The 20,179-nt window shown below is 41.7% G+C and overlaps 1 protein-coding gene across 6 annotated transcripts in view; it reads left to right on the top strand.

The window, feature by feature from the left end:
• BTBD9 (BTB domain containing 9) overlaps positions 1-20,179 on the top strand; it is a 412,965-nt gene that overhangs the window by 301,663 nt on the left and 91,123 nt on the right. For all 6 annotated transcript variants that reach the window (XM_061399067.1, XM_061399064.1, XM_061399065.1 and 3 more), the window contains one exon: positions 6,409-6,598. In XM_061399067.1, the coding sequence (XP_061255051.1) occupies positions 6,409-6,598 (190 nt within the window). The remainder of the gene's footprint in view (positions 1-6,408; positions 6,599-20,179) is intronic.

Genomic DNA, 20,179 nt, shown 5'->3' with positions numbered 1-20,179 from the left:
GGGCTCGATAAAGGACAGAAATGGTATGGACCTAACAGAAGCAGAAGATATTAAGAAGAGATGGCAAGAATACACAGAAGAACTGTACAAAAAAGATCTTCAAAACCCAGATAATCATGATGGTGTGATCACTGACCTAGAGCCAGCCATCCTGGAATGTGAAGTCAAGTGGGCCTTAGAAAGCATCACTATGAACAAAGCTAGTGGAGGTGATGGAATTCCAGTTGAGCTATTCCAAATCCTAAAAGATGATGCTGTGAAAGTGCTGCACTCAATATGCCAGCAAATTTGGAAAACTCAGCAGTGGCCACAGGACTGGAAAAGGTCAGTTTTCATTCCAATCCCAAAGAAAGGCAGTGACAAAGAATGCTCAAACTACCACACAATTGCACTCATCTCACATGCTAGTAAAATAATGCTCAAAATTCTCCCAGCCAGGCTTCAGCAATATGTGAACTGTGAACTTCCTGATGTTCAAGCTGGTTTTAGAAAAGGCAGAGGAACCAGAGATCAAATTGCCAATATCCACTGGATCATGGAAAAAGCAAGAGAGTTCCAGAAAAACATCTATTTCTGCTTTATTGACTATGCCAAAGCCTTTGACTGTGTGGATCACAATAAACTGTGGAAAAATTCTGAAAGAGATGGGAATACCAGACCACCTGACCTGCCTCTTGAGAAATCTGTATGCAGGTCAGGAAGCAACAGTTAGAACTGGACATGGAACAACAGACTGGTTCCAAATATACGTCAAGGCTGTATATTGTCACCCTGTTTATTTAACCTATATGCAGAGTACATCATGAGAAACTTTGGACTGGAAGAAACACAAGCTGGAATCAAGATTGCCGGGAGAAATATCAATAACCTCAGATATGCAGATGACACCACCCTTATGGCAGAAATTGAAGAGGAACTAAGAAGCCTCTTGATGAAAGTGAAAGAGGAGAGTGAAAAAGCTGGCTTAAAGCTCAACATTCAGAAAACGAAGATCATGGCATCTGGTCCCATCACTTCATGGGAAATAGATGGGGAAACAGTGGAAACAGTGTCAGACTTTATTTTTCTGGGCTCCAAAATCACTGCAGATGGTGACTACAGCCATGAAATTAAAAGACGCTTACTCCTTGGAAGGAAAGTTATGACCAACCTAGATAGCATATTCAAAAGCAGAGACATTACTTTGCCAACAAAGGTCCGTCTAGTCGAGGCTATGGTTTTTCCTGTGGTCATGTATGGATGTGAGAGTTGGACTGTGAAGAAAGCTGAGCGCCGAAGAATTGATGCTTTTGAACTGTGGTGTTAGAGAAGACTCCTGAGAGTCCCTTGGACTGCAAGGAGATCCAACCAGTCCATTCTGAAGGAGATCAGCCCTGGATGTTCTTTGGAAGGAATGATGCTAAAGCTGAAACTCCAGTACTTGGGCCACCTCATGCGAAGAGTCGACTCATTGGAAAAGTCTCTGATGCTGGGAGGGATTGGGGGCAAGAGGAGAAGGGGACGACAGAGGATGAGATGGCTGGATGGCATCACTGACTCGATGGACGTGAGTCTGAGTGAACTCCAGGAGTTGGTGATGGACAGGGAGGCCTGGCATGCTGTGATTCATGGGGTCGCAAAGAGTCGGACATGACTGAGTGACTGAACTGAACTGAACTGAGCATGTCTGTGCCAGCCAGAGTCAGACCCAGTATTCCCCACAGCCAGCCCCTCCCATCAGGAAGCTTGCATTAGCCTCTTATCCTCATCCATCAGAGGGCATATAGACAAAGTAAGAACTACAGTCCCACAACCTCCAGAACAAAAACCACAATCACAGAAAGCTAACCAAAATGATCACATGGATCATAGCCTTGTTGTAGTGAAGGGGCTTGTGTAACTCAATGAAGCTGTAAGCCATGCTGTGCAGGGCCACCCAACACGGATGGGTCATGGTGGAGAGTTGTAACAAAAATGTGGTCCATTGGAGAAGGGAATGGCAAACCACTTCAGTATTCTTGCCTCAAGAATCCCATAAACAGTATGAAAAAACAAAAAGATAACGACACTGGTAGATGAACCCCCTAAGTCGGAATGTGTCCAATATGCTACTGGGCAAAAGCAGAGAAATAGCTCCAGGAAGAGGGCTGGCCAAAACAGAAATGATGCCCAGTTGTGGATGTGTCTGGTGGTGAAAGTCTGGTGCTGTAAACAACAATATTGCACAGAAACCTGGAATGTTAGATCCATGAATCAAATTAGATGTAGTCATGCAGGAGATGGCAAGATTGAATGTAGATTCTTGCTGCTGCTGCTGCTAAGTTGCTTCAGTCGTGTCCGACTCTGTGCGACCCCATAGACGGCAGCCCACCAGGCTCCCCCATCCCTGGGATTCTCCAGGCAAGAACACTGGAGTGGGTTGCCATTGCCTTCTCCAAGACATCTTAGGAATCGGTGAATTAAAATGGATGAGAATGGGTGAATTTAATTCAGATGACCTACTGTGGGCAAGAATCCCTTAGAAGAAATGGAGTAGCTCTCATAGTCAGCAAAGGAGTCCAAAGTACTTGGGTGCAACCTCAAAAACAGCAGAATGATCTTGATTCATTTCCAAGGTAAGCCATTCAACATCAGAGTAATCCAAGACTGTGTCCTAATCACTGATGCTGAAGAAGCTGAAGTTGACTGGGTCTATGAAGCCCTAAAAGACTTTTCTAGAACTAACACGAAAAAACAGATGTTCTTTTTATCATAGGGGATTGGAATGCAAAAGTAAGAAGTCAAGACATACCTGGCATGTAACAGGCAAGTTTGGCCTTAGAGTACAAAATGAAGCAGGGCAAAGACTAACAGAGTTTTGTCAAGACAACACACTGGTCATAGCAAATACCCTTTTTCAATAACACAAGAGACTGCTCTACACAAGGACATCATCAAATGTTCAATACCAAAATCAGATTGATTATAATCTTTGCAGCTGAAGATGGAGAAGCTCTATACAGTCAGCAAAAACAAGACCTGGAGCTGACTGTGGCTCAGACCAGGAGCTCCTTATTGCAAAATTCAGGCTTAAATTGAAGAAAGTAGGGAAAACCACTAGGCCATTCAGCTATGACCTAAATCAAATCCCTGCTGATTATACAGTGGAGGTGAGGAATAGATTCAAGGGATTACATCTGGTAGATAGGGTGCCTAAAGAACTATGGACAGAGGTTCCTAACAGGAGGCAGTGACCAAAACCATCCCCAAGTAAAAGAAATATGAGAAGGCCAAAGTGATTGTCTGAGGAGGCTTTACAAAATAGCTGAGGAAAGAAGAGAAGTGAAAGGCAAAGGAGAAAGGGAAAGATGTACCCGACTGAATGCAGAGTGCCAGAGAACAAGAAGAATAAGAAGTCCTTCTTCAGTGAACAGTGCAAAGAAATAAAAGAAAATAATGGAATGGCAAAGGCTAGACATCTCTTCAAGAAAATTGGAGGTTATCAAGGGAACATTTCATGCAAGGATGGGCAAGATAAAGAACAGAAATGGTAAGGACCTGACAAAAGCAGAAAAGATTAAGAAGAGATGGCAAGAATACACAGAAGAGTTGTGCAAAAAATCCAGATAACCACAATGTTGTGGTCACTTACCTAGAGCCAGACATACTGGAGCGTAAAGTCAAGTGGACCTTAGAAAGCATTATTGTGAACAAAGCTAGTGGAAGTGATGGAATTCCAGCTGAGCTATTTAAAATCCTGAAAGATGGTGTTGTTAAAGTGCTGCATTCAACGTGTCGGCAAATTTTTAAAAAACTCAGCAGTGGTCACAGGACTGGAAAAGGTCGGTTTTCGTTCCAGTCCCTAAGAAAGGCAATGACAAACAATGTTCAAACTACTGTACAACTGTGCTCATTTCACATCCTAGCAAGGTAATGCTAGGCTAAAAATCCTTCACGCTAGGCTTCAGGATTACTTGAATCAAGAACTTCCAGATGTACAAGCTGGGTTCAGAAAAGGCAGAGGAACCAGAGATCACAACATCTGTTGGATCATAGAGAAAGCAAGGGAATTCCAGAGAAACATCTACTTCTGCTTCATTGATTACGCTACAGCCTTTGACTGGGTAGATCACAATAAACTGTGGAAAATTCTTAAAAAAATGGGAATACCAAACCACCTCACCTGTCTTCTGAGAAACCTGTATGCAGGTCAAGAAGCAACAGTTAGAACTGAACATGGAACAACAAACTGGTTGGGAAAATTGGAAACAAAGTACATCAAGGCTGTATACTGTCATTCTGCTTATTTAACTAATATGCAGAGTACATCATGCAAAATGCCAGGCTGAATGAATCACAAATGAGAGTCAAGATTGCCAGGAGAAATATCAACAACGTCAGATATGCAGATGATACCACTCTAATAGCAGAAAGTGAAGAGGAACTAAAGAGCCTCTTGATAAGGGTGAAGGAGGAGAGTGAAGAAGCTGGCTTAAAATTCAGCATTCAAAAAACTAATGTCATGGCATCCAGTCCCAACACTTCATGGCAAATAGATGGGGGGGAAAATGGAAACATTGACAGACTATTTTCTTGGGCTCCAGAATCACTGTAGATGGTGATTGCAGTCATGTAAGTAAAAGATGCTTCTCCCTTGAAAGAAAAGCTATGACAAACCTAGACAGCATATTAAAAAGCAAAGACATCACTTTGCCACAGAGGTCCATATCAGTTCGGTTCAGTTCAGTCGCTCAGTTGTGTCTAACTCTTTGCAACCCTGTGGACTGCAGCACGCCAGGCCTCCCTGTCCATCACCAACTCCTGGAGTTTACCCAATGGAGTTTACTCATGTCCATTGAGTCGGTGATGCCATCCAACCACCTCATCCTCTGTCATCCCCTTCTTTTCCTGCCTTCAGTCTTTCCCAGCATCACGGTCTTTTCAAATGAGTCAGCTCTTCGCATAGGTGGCCAAAGTATTAGAGCTTCAGCTTCAACATCAGTCCTTCCAATGAACATCCAGGACTGATCTCCTTTAGGATGGACTGGTTGGATCTCCTTGCAGTCCAAGGGACCCTCAAGAGTCTTCTCCAACACCGCAGTTCAAAAGCATCAATTCTTCAGCACTCAGCTTTCTTTATAGTCCAACTCTCACATCCATACATGACCACAGGAAAAACCATAGCCTTGACTAGACGGACCTTTGTCAGCAAAGTAATGTCTCTGCTTTTGAATATGCTATCTAGGTTGGCCATAAGTTTCCTTCCAAGGAGTAAGAGTCTTTTAATTTCCTGCCTGTAGTCACCATTTGGTCTGTATAGTCAAAGCTATGTTTTTTCCAGTAGTTATATATGGATGCGAGAACTGGACCAAGCTGAGCAACACAAAATTGATGCTTTCAAATTGTGATGCAAGGAGATCATACCAGTCAATCCTAAAGGAAATCAACCCTGAATATTCATTGGAAGGACTGATGCTGAAGCTGAAGCTCCAATATTTTGGCCTCCTAATGCGAATAGCCAGCTCACTGTAAAAGACCCTGATTTGGGGAAAGACTGAAGGCAGAAGGAGAAGGGGATGACAGAGGATGCGATGGTTGGATGGCATCACCAATTCAATGGGCATGAGTTTGAGCAAACTCTGGGATATACTGAAGGACAGGGAAGCCTGGCGTGCTGCAGTCCATAGCGTCGCAAAGAGTTGGATATGACTTAGCGACTGAACAACAACAACAATAAATATGAGTAGTTTAGAGAATATTAATAAAACAAGTGCCCATGTACCTATTGTCTCACTTGAGAATAGAATAAGACCAAAAGTTGAAGCCCTTCCAGGATTTCATTTTGGAAATGAAATCAATTAATGTTTAGACACATTGGTAGGTAGGGGTCCCTCAAAGATTTCATATTCCTCTTTCACATACAAGTGAGCATAAATTTTGTGTAATAATTCCCTGGATTTCCTTTTTATCTTACATTTGTATATGTACCCCTAAACAAGTTGCATTTTTAGTTTTGCCATTTTAAAAAACTTTGTGTAAATGAAATCCTACACTGTGTTTTTCTGTGCCTTGCTTTTTTTCACTCAGCATTGCTTTTTGATTCATCCATTTGGATATGGCTGTGGTTTATTAATCTCAATCACTGTGTGGTTTCCCATTGTACTAATATTTTGTAGTGTTTGTATCCATTCTGTATTTTACAGGGTATCATGTTTCTTTATAATAAAATTCTTTAGTGTTAATTGTCGCATCTGATTTGGTTTGTTTCAGCCTTAGGTTCAACTTTTTAAGAAACTGTTTGGTATGTGTTTTAAATGTGTTCATATCTTGAGGTAGTCAATATGCTGTAATTTTTGTTTTATCATTGATAGTAATTAATTAATTTTGTTTGTAGCAAACTATTGGGGTATATTTGGCTTCTTGATGCTGAATCTTGTTTTGGATTCACAGTTCCCATGGAGAACGTTGCAACAATCGCCGATTGTGCCAGTGTGATTGAAGGAGTCAGTCGGAGCCGAAATGCCTTGCTGAATGGGGACACTAAGAACTATGACTGGGATTCTGGTTATACGTGTCATCAGCTAGGAAGTGGTGCGATTGTGGTTCAGCTGGCACAGCCCTACATGATCGGGTCAATACGGTAAGAAGATTCCCTGTCATTATTACTTTTAAAATGGAAGATACATGTGCAAATTGTGTTTTGGTACATTGGAGATCCCAGTAACTTCAGTGAAGATCCTCTTCTGTTCTTGCCTCTAAATGTTGAGAGGAGGGGGTGGAAAGAAAGGGAGGGATAAAGTTATACAAGGTGTTTGTTTGGATTTTCTGATGATGAGATGCACCAAAATGACTAGATGCAATTTGTGGAGGGAAAGGACCAGGTCTCTCCCTGGATATGGCTTAACCTTCGACTCATGTCTCAGTTTGTTCTGGTTAGGGACTTACAGGATAATGTCCAAAGAGGCTATATGGAATCAAAACTCATTTTCAACTCTAGTAGATGACTTTATATATGAACCAAACATATCTGAGTATGAAACCTGGTACTAAAAGACCTTATTAATAGTCTTCATGTCTGGACTTTTGGTTGTTGTTTTCATTTTGTTTTGGTTTGCCTTAAGAAGGGAACTTGAATCCAGTATTGCTTGATTTGTAGGATCATGTGATTTTAAAATGTAAGACTGGTGACATGCCCCAGAGGATATACTTTAGTTCAAGAGCCATCTGGATCTTGAATAGGCTTCCCGTTTTGTTTTTTTTTTTTAAGTTCTAATAGGTCTCTGAAAGATTAATGTGTGTGTGTGTATGTATATGCACACGCACAATATTAATATGCATATTAATATATATATAAAACATAAGAATATTTTACACTGTGTCTTAACCTTCCACAGGTGGAGGTGTTGGTGAGCCGTGACTGCCTCCCCCACATTGTTCTCCACCACAGTTGCCTTATGGTTTCCTGTTCTCATTTTATTTTAAAGTTAAAATTTGTAATGAAAGAAATAGCACAAAAAATAAGGTATTGTTGTTGTTCAGTCGCCCAGTCGTATCTGACTCTTTGTGACCCCATGGACTGCAGCACGCCAAGGCTCCCTATCCCTCACATCTCTCAAAGTTTGCCCAAGCTCATGTTCATTGCATCAGTGTTGCCATCCAGCCATCTCACCCTCTGACTCCCTCTTCTCCTTCTGTCCTCAATCTTTCCCAGCATCAGGGATTTTTCCAATGATTCAGCCATTCACATCAGATGACCTAAATACTAGAGCTTCAGCTTTACCATCAGTCCTTCCAGTGAGTATTCAGGGTTGATTTCCCTTAAGATTGACTGGTTTGATCTCCTTGCCGTCCAGGGGACTTTCAGGAGTCTTCTCCAACACCACAGTTCGAAGGGATTAATTCTTTGGCACTCTGCCTTCTTGACTGTCCAGTTCACACAACTGTACGTGGCCACTGGGAAGACCGTAGCCTTGACTATACAGATCTTTGTCATCAGAGTAATGTCTCTGCTTTTCAACACACTGTCTAGGTTTGTCATAGCTTTCTTGCCATGAAGCAGTTGCCTTCTGATTTCGTGGCTGCAGTCACCATCCGCAGTGATTTCAGAGTCCAAGAAGAGGAAATCTGTCACTACTTCCACCTTTTCCCCTTCTATTTAGCATGAAGTAATGGGGCCAAATGCCCCCCACTCTTTAATATTTAGTTTTAAGCCAGCTCTTTCACTCTCTACCTTTACCTTCATCAAGAGGCTCTTTAGTTCCTCTTTGCTTCCTGCCATTAGAGTTGTATCTGCATATCTGAGGTGTTTGATATTTCTCCTGCCCATCTTGATTCCAGCTTGTAACTCATCCAAGCCTGGCAGCAGACACCCCTGTTGTATTCCTTTTTCAACCTTGAACCAATCAGTTGTTCCATACAGGGTTCCAACTGTTGCTTCTTGACCCACATACAGGTTTCTCAGGAGACAGGTAAGATGTTCTGGTATCCCCATCTCTTTAAGAGCATTCCACAGTTTCTTATGTTCCACATGGTCAGAGGCTTTAGCCTAGTTAGTGAAACAGAGGAAGATGTTTTCCTGGAATTCCCTTGCTTTCTCTATGATCCAGCAAATGTTGGCAATTTGATCTCTGGTTCTTCTTCCTTTTCTAAACCCAGCTTGGACATCTGGAAGTTCTTGATTTGCATAATACTGAAGCCAGGCATGCAAGATTTTAAGCATGACCTTACTAGCATGGGAAATGAGTGCAATTGTCCAATGGTTAGCACATCCTGTAGTACTACCCTTCTTAGGAATTGGGATGAGGATTGACCTTTCTCAGTCCTGTGTCCACTGCTGGGTCTTCCAGATTTGCTGACATAGTGAATGCAGCACGTTGATGGCATCATCCTTTAGGGTTTTGAATAGTTCTACTGAAATTCCATCATATCCACTAGCTTTATTAACAGCAGTGCTTCCTAAGGCCCACTTGACTTCACACTCCAGAATGTCTGGCTCTGGGTGACTGACCACAGCATCACAGTAATCTGTTTCATTAATATCCTTTTCGTACAGTTCTTCCATGTATTCTTTCCGTTTCTCCTTGACCTCTTCGGTGTCTACTAGGTCTCTACTGTTTCTGCCCCTTATTGTGCCCATCTTTGGGGGAAACGTTCCCAGGTGCCTTACTGTTTCCTGTTCTCATTTTAAAATTAGTATTTGTAAAGAAAGAAATAGCACAAAAAATAAGGTAGTAGGATTCTAGTAGGCAAAGGTTTTGTGATGTTCAGGCTAATAGTACAAAAGTTAAGTCTGCTTATCAATTCCTGAGGTACACTGACAGTTGATGCTGCATTTCTTGGAGAATTCATTCTGTTAATTTCTTCATTTAAATTGTCAACCTCTTTACATAAAGGGTCACGTACAGGCTGAGTACTCTGGGCAACAAATCACAGATAGAGAAGCTGTGAATTTGTCCTGCAGGCCCGAGAGCTCACATTGTGCTTCAGAAGGGGAAGGAGACAAGCCACATTTAGTCTGGACAAAATAGAAGTACAAATAAACTTCTTTCGGCAAACAACACCCCCTCCTTCCTTTTTCTTAGCTGCATGCATTAACTAATCATGAGCCACCTATTTAATAAGTCATTCTAGAATCCTTGTCATAAACGGTGTGAAACTTATCTGCATATTTCCCATTACAATCTTTTACTCTGTACTTTAAAAATCTGGAAAACAGTTGTCCTTCTCTTGTTTTATAGTCTCCACAATTTCTTGAAGATTACCAATCGTGTCTCTGAGATTACAGCTGCAATTTCTTTCAGCAGGGTTGTTGTGTAACTCATCTGAGCAGGAGACTTGAAATCATTTAAATTGACTGGATACTCTCTTTCTTTCATTTCACTGTTTGGGGCTTCAATTTTCTCTTTATTATGTTTGTTCTGCCATTTCTAATTTGAAGACCCGTCTTCTTGCCAACGAAGATAGAAGCAAACTGGCTGCTTAGCAGCTCTGCCCATTCTCTTTTAACGTTTCCTGTATTCTGTCTGCTTACCTGGTACCACACATCTCCCTGCCACCTAACACTGGTCCATGTGCATCTGAAAGCAAATGTCAGAAATGGAGTCCCACCCTTCTCCTCTTTCCCTGTTCAGGTTGCCTCATACTGTGATTTTCTTATCTCATTTGGTATACCCCACCCAACCATCCATCCACTGAGTCAAAAACATCTTCCTGGATTCCTTCCTTTTCCTCACCTCCCCCATAGAACCAATCAGCTGTCAGTACCAGCTCCTATATATCTCACAGATCCTCCTGTCTTCCCCACGTCCACTGCCATCACTGTAGCTGCACCTTTGTAAGTTCTCTTCTCTGTCTAGCTCTCCTTTCCCTACCTGCAACCACCTCCCACACCGTTAACACAAGTCTGATGTGGTCCTACCCCTTCCTCAGAGGATTCATGGCTATTATTTGCCTTCAGGAGAAAGTTCAGACAAAGGCATTAAGAACTTGTGGCTCCCTTCTGTCTGTGCACCCTGTCTCCTGCCTCTCCTCCCACCCCCACACATACTATCTCAGCCTATCCAGCTACTTGCAGTTCTGCACGTCACCCTCTCTTTCCCTTCAGTTCTTTGAACATGCTGTTCTCACTGCATGTGTATCTCACTGTCTTCTCATCAGTTCTTCTGACCTGGCTCTATGACCCCTTTAAGACTTCACTCCTTTGGGAATGCTTCCCTAACCTTCTGTCATCTCCTGGGCTGATTCAGACATCCCTAGTCAGTGTATTGTGTGTAATTCCTCCCAGGGCATTTGTCATGTTTGTATTATAATTGTTTACTTACTGCCTCCTCCCAGTCTCATCTGATATATAAAGCCTGTGGCAACTCAGAATAAGCGTTCCTTGACAAATTGAATGTGCAGATGAGGTAGTCTATCAATAAAAAAAGGGGGAATATAGCAGAGATATAGTGGGAGATCTAGAATTTTAGATCCAGCAGGGACTTCATGAGGTTGTTGCCACGGTGACGACTCAGAGAGAGACAAACAGGCTTTTTATGTGGCAAGGCTACCTTGGCTTCTAGCTCTACTCAAAGAATCACAGATGTTGAATCTAACTCCAGAAAAAGGTGTCACTGGAACTTAAGAGAGACATGAGAGAACAGTCCCATTTGGTTTTCTTTAAAAGTGAAATGAAAATGGTTCTCCCAAACAATTTTTCTTTTCCTGACTCAGAGAGGGTTGGTGAATGTGAGTACAACCGAAGGCAGAATTGTGTATCTCAGCACTGTGTGAAACCTCCATCATCCGTAAGCCCGGCTATTGCTTTTGCAGTGAGAAAATCCATGCAATTGAAGCCCCAAGTAACTGGCTGAACACTCAAAGAGACACGTCTCTAGCAAACTAACATTATGTTGTGAGGAACTGCATTTGCCTCTTCTGTGACATGCTCAAGAAGAGGAAAGGGCGAAGGATTTCTCCACTGCCAATGCCTGTGGGCAACGGTGGATATCGTGGCAGGCCATGGTTAGCAGCAGCTGATGTGTCCAGATAGCTGCTTATTGACAAATAACAGGTTGATCAGTCAGTGACCTTTAACCCCCAGCTTCTGCTGTTGGTGATGACTCAGTTGCTCTCCTAGTCACTGTGTCCACAGAAGCCCAGTGATTCTGAATCAGCACCTAAAGGGAGAGCATTCCAGAGCTGGGTGACCAGCATTTTCTCCAGCCAAGAGGGAGGAGTCTGGCAGTCCTGGAACCTCTTCCTCTGGAGGTCCAATCACATGGTACGCTAACTGTAAAATTTCAGGTTTCTTTGTCGATGGTGACCACGGAGGCAAAGGTCTCAAACATGGATTATCTTGATCATTGCATTCTTTATTCCTAAGAAAGGACAGAGTTACTGCGTGAGTAAGATTTCTCTTGCTCGTGTGTTTTCACCCATGCCGTTTCTTTCTTTCCTGAGAGTTTCCCCTGTAGCTGGGTAGACAAGCAGAGCTTCTTGGCAGACAATGACCAAGGCTAACAACCATCTGTGAGACCCTAATCCTGCTAGTGCGTCTGCTACAATAAGTACCCCTGTGGGTCCTGAAAAGGCAGACCTGGAAACATGATCTCTGATCATCTCCTCCTGCCTCCATTTTCTTTCATTCACTCAACAAACATTTATTGAGCCTTGTACTAAGTGCCAGGCACTGTTTAAGCCCTGGGGATTCAGCACTGAGTACAGAAAACAAACATCAGTGCTCTCGCAGAACTGACAGTCTTATTGGGAGGAGGCAGGCAGTGGTGGATATCCAGTAAACAGCACTATTTGTAACGTGTCAGATATTTCAGAGATGGAACCATCAGGAGGGAGGACTTGGATGCGGAGATACTGCAGTTTTAGATTGGGTGGTCGGGGAGGCCTCACCTTGCAGAACCAGAAGGCTGGAAAGGGCAAGCCGCTTGGGGACCTGGGGGATGAGCCTCACAGGCAAAATGCCAGGGCCCTGCAACAAGCATGTGAGCACAGAATAGGCGAGGCAAGTTCAGGAGCGGCAGAGAGGCCAGGGTGACTGGAGCACAGTGACGGAGGGAGAGCGACAGGCGAGAGGCGGAAGGGGGTGTTCAGGGCGACAGCCCTGAGATGTCTTGTTACTGTTTCTGTTAATATGTTCAGTCACCAGCTCCCAGAACCATTCCACCCACCGCCGTATACCCATCGCGGTGTTTTGTTAGCACTGTTAGAGGAGAGGTTTCTTTACTGAGGAGGGGAGGGCAGAGCTGGGGAGCCCTCATGCCTTTGGAAGCTACCTTCTTTGTTCCTGACCGCCTTTGTCCAACCAGCTCCCGGGAAAGAAGCAGGAGGCTAGGATGCCTTGAGTTTATATGAAACTTTCTCCCCATCCTTGGCATTTATTTCTCATCCCCAGGAGCCAGAGCAGGCAGTTTAACTTGGAAATAAAGGCGTTTGTCTTTGTTGTTGCTAGGTTTACAGGCACAATGGAAGTTATTCATTTTGAGAGGAAATGAGAGAAATTGCCTGGAATGTGCCTTAAAAGTGGGTAACTGAGTAGTAATTATATCATTTTCATGCCATTTTAAAAACATTAAGATTTAAATAACAGGAAATCTTCAGAGGCCTGACCGCATTAAAAAAACTAAGGTAGAGTCATAGTAACTAACCTAATCTACCTGATGTCTTATAGTCCCTCTGTTGCCTAAGGTTAAAACTTACTATCTTTCTGCTTGCTAATCATGATGTCCTTTTAAGTGTTTTGAGGTTAGTATGAGAAATCACATATGCTGCACATTAAGCATGCCTATCGCCCAATCTTTTTCAGCTAATAAATGACAGCACTTTGTTTGAAACCCTAATTATAAGATAGTCAATTAAATTAACAATTCTTACATTAGCTTGAAAATGATGGTTTTGTAATTGATATGAGCAATACTGTAAGTAAAATACCCATAATGCTTTAACTAACCTAATTGTGAGTAAGTAGGCTGTTGAAAGATTGAAACAGCACAGATAGATGAAGCTAAATAAACCCACAGCCTTCCTGGGTGTTATGAGGATTAAGGAGTTAATGACACAAAAATATTTTGAGTTCCTCAAATAACATTTCCTCAGTTGGAAAATATTATATGCATATAGTATGTTAGAACAAAATGAATCTATCCCAAAGTATGTTCTTGGTGGATATTCATAGTCTCCACCAAGTTTGTGGGGGTGACTTAGTTTGTGGGGATGACTTTGCAATAGGGGAAAAAAAAAAACAATTCTGCCAATGAAAAAGTTAATCTGCCACAGAACTTCTGAACCACAAATTAGTTTATGCCTTGCAGTTATTAAGCATGGATAAAACAAAACAATAGCAAGTTGATCCTTGAAAAAAACACCTAGATATGCCACTGTGGTCCTTATTCATCCCAACATATTTTTCCTTCCTTTTGAGCTTTTAAGTCCGTGCTCAGTTCAGCTGGTCTTTCACTGTTGTGTGACTGCAGTCGTTCCGGGTTATCTATTCAGGCTATAAATTAGAAATCCAATTTTTTACTGCAGTTTTTTCCTTCTTACCTCTGCTGACCACCCCACCAAACTATTGCTCATCCACTTCCCTCCCACAGGACAGGCACAGAAAAAAAGAAGAACCACAAACCATACCATTTTTGCCCCATTCAGTAGCTCCAAATGAACGCCTAGTCCAATAAGGATGGGGAGAGAAATTGAGCCAATGACTCAAGTGATGCTTTATAGCTATATGAGTATTTGCTACATGTGTGCTGTCCTCAAGTTCTCATAGTCCCACAGATAATCTCAAGTTGAAGATAGTGATTGTAGTATTGAGATGAACTTGGGTCTTCGCAGCAGTTTCCAAGTGCCTGGTACAGTTCTCCATGCTGTGAGTACTCAATAAACACTCATTGACTGAGCTGACAACATAGTATGTTAGTGCCACTAAAGGGAGTCCTATCTATCAACTAAATTGGACATCATATTTGCTCAGTGTGTCTGTTCTAAGCATATGTGAGGAAACTGCTAAAGATCTGGCATCTCCCACAAATGACTAAGATGAAGCTCTGGTGTTAGACACTGACATGAGCACAGGTAAGGACGGCTGCCTTGCGTTTCACGCTGCTTCCATTTCGTTCTGTCTGAGTGCTACGCAGGCAAGCATACTTTTATTTACATTAGGAAAACCTTCTTTGTGACCTAGAGAGCTAAAAATTTCCTTTTTATAGTCTAAAGAATACAACAAACATCTAAAAATATGACTCTTCTGGCTTGGATTAAGATTGCCTATAATTCTAGTCAAAATTGGAAAGATATTTTACAAAATTTGCTCCATATCAGTCAGGCTGAATGTCATCTGTCACAGCCCTGAACCAGAGAATTCTTCCTTGTCTTGCTGATCCATGATTTATTTACCAAGCGTAGTTTCTCTCACAGCCCATCTGCATTGCACTAAAGTCTTCTCTTATCACCCTCAGACCTCAGAACTCTGGTTCCCAGAACAATTGTTGAATAAAAAATTTTATCTGTGGTTCCCAGTAGATGCTAGAGTCTGAACCGTGTGAACACTAAGGGGACCAGAAATCCTGGAGCCTAGAAACGATAGCAGAGTTTGGGGGAACAGTAAATATGTCTCAGCTAGATTCATCCTAGAGGTATTTCAAGACCAGAAAATATTACTATGGCAACTCAGTTGCTTGTTAAAAATACAGGAAGGGGACTAGAATTCAGATATTCTTTGGAAAAACAGGAAAGGTTAAATCCTCCCCCCAAAAAAGTGTGTGTATGTGTGTTTGTTTATGTTTGATTTATCTCACATGTCAACCATTTATCTCCCTTGAGCGATTAGAGAACTTGACAACTAGTCATCATAAAATATAGCTGAATACATGAAAAGAAAAGTCCTTTCAGTTTTCAAAGATTAACCCATCAAGAAGACGTTTTTACAGAGGATATCAACCCCATTGGACCCAGTATTTTATGTGCAAATATATGTTTAGTAATTATTCAGAATTGTTATTTGAGACCCCTCTAAAACAAATACTTTACCAGTAGTGTTTTAAACAATCATTTTAATAAACTGGAACCATTCACCTTGGAAGATCAAAGGAAGGGAAAGCATCAGCCTACTCCTGTGGTTTGAGTCTGGTGATGTTTTAAAGGCTGCTTCCTACAGGATTGGCCATGCTGTGTCACAGAAATGTGGCTGTTCTCATGAAGGCTAGCAGAAGTACAGGGCTTTCAGCAAACTGACCAAAGTTTCTACAAATTTAATACATCAAACTGCTCAAATCTATCTTTTGAGTATTAAGGAAATGAAGTTGTTTTGAAATCTGATGAAGGATCACCTTCATTTAAGAAATTACTCCTTGAATTAATACAACACAGTAATCTATCTTTTAAAACCTTCAGTCCTCAGGTACTCTCAAATCAGATTTCCCAGCCACCACCAGGGGCACACATTTGTCACCTTGTGAAGATGCTTTGGGTGATCTCAGTAGCACCTGGTGTCTGTCTGTCTCTACGCCTCTCTCTCTCTCTCGACTTTACGCTTGGTAACCTGGTAACCACAGAGGCACTGGACCATAACATCCTTGCATCTCTGGTGAAGGACAAGCAGAAGCGCAGAGATCAAGAACAACTGTTCCACCTCCCCTTCTTCTCCATCCATCCACCTCCATTGTGCATCCTTCTCTTAGAAAGAGTGATTATGATGACAGGCTGGTTGGTGCCCTTACAGGACTACTTTGAGCAACTTGCCTGGACATTCAGGGCCTTAGGTGGGGCTAAGAAATCTTTTTTTTTTTTTTCCTGTTGTGTTAAGGATTCATGGGGTGGCAAAGAGTCAGACAGGACTGAGACTGAACTGAACTGAACCACCTCTTTTAACAATGTATCAGATTCAGTATAAGGGCTATTGGTTACATAGATAAATGCAGAGTGTGCTTTTCCTTCTGCCTGGATTTTCTTTCCTGTGCCCTTAAGAGCAAGTGGTAAGGTTCCTTTTTCTTCCTTTTACCTTATGATGTCTGAAACTATGTCCCTCAATGATTATGACATTACCAGCCTTGCTGCATTATCCTTTTACTGTAACCAAATACCAGTCAAGACTGTTTCGATTTTCCATACAATTTAATGGTCCTTTTAGTTGTTGTGTCTTTCAGTAGCTCTGGAGGTTTAGCTGCTTCAGTGTCTCCATTTAAAATGTGGAGAGACTGCAGTATAACTTGAGATCCTTTTCTTTTCTCCACCGTGAACATGGCAATTCCAATTTTTTTTCACAATCCTACAGAACCTCTTATGGCCTTAAAAAGAAGGTGAGAGAAGGCATTGTATCTTCTGGTTCAACCCACCCTCATTTCCTGAGGTAAATTATAGAAATTTTTTCATTAAATGTTGTGGCTCAGACTTGACAACATTTATTTTTATTCCTAGCCCTCATGTGCTCCAAAGAAGCTTGCATTTGGCTTCAAATAACAAAGAAACTGATTAAGAAAGACTATTTATTTATTTATGGCTGCACCATGCTGCTTGTGGGATCTTAGTTCCCCGACCACAGATTGAACCTGGGCCCTTAGCAGTGGAAGTGTGGAGTACTAACCACTGGACCACCAGCGAATTCCCAAGAAAGACTTTTTTTAAATGTTTGCTTTTTAAAAATTATTTGGTTTGGTTTTGCTTTTGTTTATCTGTTTGGTTCTCACATAAAAAGTATATGGGTGGGTGGCTGCTAAGTATTGGTTCTGCAGTTCAGTGAGCTTTTTGATTATCTTGGTCTTTTCCCCTTGTATTTTTGCCTCAGAGAAACAAGACAGCTGCTACAGCTTTAACTACCACGACTGCATTTACACAGGAAGGAAAAGAACAAAAGGAAACACAAACTTTTAAGTGTGGAGAACCCTGACAGTCACGTCTGTCTCTTTTTATTAGGAAAACCCAAAGCTTTATTTGAAGCCCTACCTAGCCAACTTCCACTTAGTTACTAGGTAGAACTGTCATGCCATCAGCCCTAGCACGGCTGGCAAAGAAGTTGAGGGTCATAGCAAGGAGTTGGCTCATCCAGTCAACAACTCTGCTGCAGACCCTACCTCCTGCTTGACTTTTCACATCTGCTTTGGGATTTTTATAAAGCTCCATATTTCATATGCTCGGTTTATTTTTAAAAAACAGCTTTATTGAGATATTCATATAATGTATAATTTGCCCATTTAAAGTATATAATTCAGTATTTTTTTTCCTATTTACTTTTTAAAATGCCCACAGCTTCTGGATGTATCTAAAATAGTAAATATGATAATTTTACTTTATATTATTCTCAGTTTCAGAAATGTTCTGTAAATAAAAAGCCTATATCTGCTTACTGGGTAATTCTTACCCAAAATGAGAAGCATTACTGCTTATCTATATTTGATTTCTTATTCATGAAATTTACCTCTTGGAAAAAACTAAGTTTCTGTTACAAACTATTACCAGCATTTAATTTACTGCAGTTGGTCTTCATGTTTTACCAGCACAGTGAAAGTGGATGTACCTAATAAAATTTGGGAAGCAGGCAAAATCCTAAGTGCCCTCAAAAGGAAAATACATTTTATTTGGTGTGGTTTTATTCTAGCTAAGTGTATTTTAAACATTCCTGAATTTTTTTTCAAGTTGGCAGTCCATATGGAATCTGTTAACCAGACGTATTTGATTAACCAAAATACCTGTTTACCTATAACTCAGGTTAGAGAGACTTGACTTTTTTTCTGTACATATAAAATTCTAATACCAGAACTTGACTGCATATCCATGTTATTTTGTAATGGTAGGTTAATTATGTCAAAAGTCCAGCTAGAGATAACATTTTCAGTTTTTAACATCTGGAGTTTAAACAGTCATGCCCATCAGCTCTAGAGTGAAAAGATACATTAAAAGACCTCTGACTTTCCAAGGGAATATTGGACAATAACTATCTTATCACATCCAGTCTTCTCCTAAGTTCTTAGAATGTGCTGTTTGTAAGATTACAGTGAATATTTCTGGTTTTTGGAACTTTTGAAATGAGAAGTACAGTAAGTAGAGAGTGGTTGTAGCAATACTACAATTCTGTCTTGGGAGAAAAAATTAAAATACCCTCTTCTTTCCCTACCATGGTTTCTTGTGCCTTCCCCGTCCCCGTTTTACTTCTCCCCCAAATGGGGGTCTTGGTCAGAGCCTTCAGTCCTTTTCCAGGGGAGATACTGATCAGATGTGTGAGTCTGCAGGAGTGAGAGGGGCCACAGTTCAGTAAGCACTGCTTGTGTCTCTTGTCTTCCACTGGGTCCTAAGTGGCATGGCCGGGACTACTGCTAATTCTTCTCTCCTCTCTGTTCCTACCTCTTCCCCATCTCTCTCTCCTCTCCTCTATCTTCACAACAAGCAGACACAATCTTTCTTCTCCTTGGACTTTCTTATTTCCTTTTTTATCTTTTAGGGTGGACAGGGTAAGGTTACTACCTCAGCCCAGGGTAGTTCAGGGCTAGGTAGGGGGGACCATGATCTGTGCTGTACCCACTCTGCCTCGGTGGTACTAGAAGGTGTATTAAGTTGATCCTTCCTCCATTTGGGAGTGGTAAGAAGCAAGTTTTGTGAGTGGAAGAAGGGACAGAACAGACCTCCTAACTTGCTTTGGGTGAAGCTATTTAAGCATAACCAACTTGAGTATGCCGTGCCGTGTCTTACGTCTCTTGCATTAGAGTTTGGGGACAAAATTCTACTAGCAATAAAGTGTCCCTTTGCTTCCCACTTTCTGAGACTTTCCTTGGTGGGTGCTTACCTCAAGAACCTTGTGGGAAGGGGTAGCTGTGGTCTAAGATAATAGATTTTGTTCCTAAGTCCCTTAGGCATATATCATTTAATTGTCCCCTGATGTCTAATGCAAGCCCTTGTCAACTTTTTTCTCAATATCTAACTTTCTGTAATCACTTCATCTGTGAGGATTAAAGTTGTGTTCCAGCTCTTTGCCATCCCATGGACTATAGCCCACCAGGCTCTTCTGTTCATGGAATTCTCCCAAGCCAGAATATTGGAGTGGGTAGCCATTCCTTTCTCCAGGGGATCTTCCTGACCCAAGGATCGAACTCAGGTTTGATCTGCATTTCAGGAAGCTTCTTTACCATCTGAGCCACCAGGGAAGCTGAATAATAAAGCATCTATAACCAAATAGTATACTTATTATGAAGTTCGTAATAGTCCTGTTAGAAATAGATAAAGCATTATCTATAAAGAATTGTTTGAGAATTAGCAGTAACCCAGTGAATAATATCTTGTTGATAGTAGCATTCTTGGTAGAAGGGTAAATTGCTTTGTCATGATTGTGTTTGCTGTAGTGGGATTTTAGCTGTGTATTTTAGTCTCAGAGAAAAAGGAAAGAATTTATGGATATTATTTGGAACTTTTGGGGAAGAACATTGAAATGGAGCCCATCCATTTAAAATTAGAGAGTCCCTTGGACTATAAGGAGATCCAACCAGTCCATCCTAAAGGAAATCAGTCCTGAATATTCATTGGAAGAACTGATGCTGAAGCTGAAACTCCAGTACTTTGGCCACCTGATGGGAAGAACTGACTCATTGGAAAAGACCCTGATGCTGGGAAAGATTGAAGGCAGGAGGAGAAGGGGATGACAGTGGATGAGATGGTTGGATGGCATCACCGATTCAATGGCATGTCTGAGTAAGCTCCGGGAGTTTGTGGTGAACAGGGAAGCCTGGTGTGCTGCAGTCCATGG

Source organism: Bos javanicus, chromosome 23, assembly GCF_032452875.1.
Source record: "Bos javanicus breed banteng chromosome 23, ARS-OSU_banteng_1.0, whole genome shotgun sequence".
Taxonomy (NCBI): Eukaryota; Metazoa; Chordata; class Mammalia; order Artiodactyla; family Bovidae; genus Bos; species Bos javanicus.
This window is presented reverse-complemented; position numbering and strand designations above follow the sequence as displayed.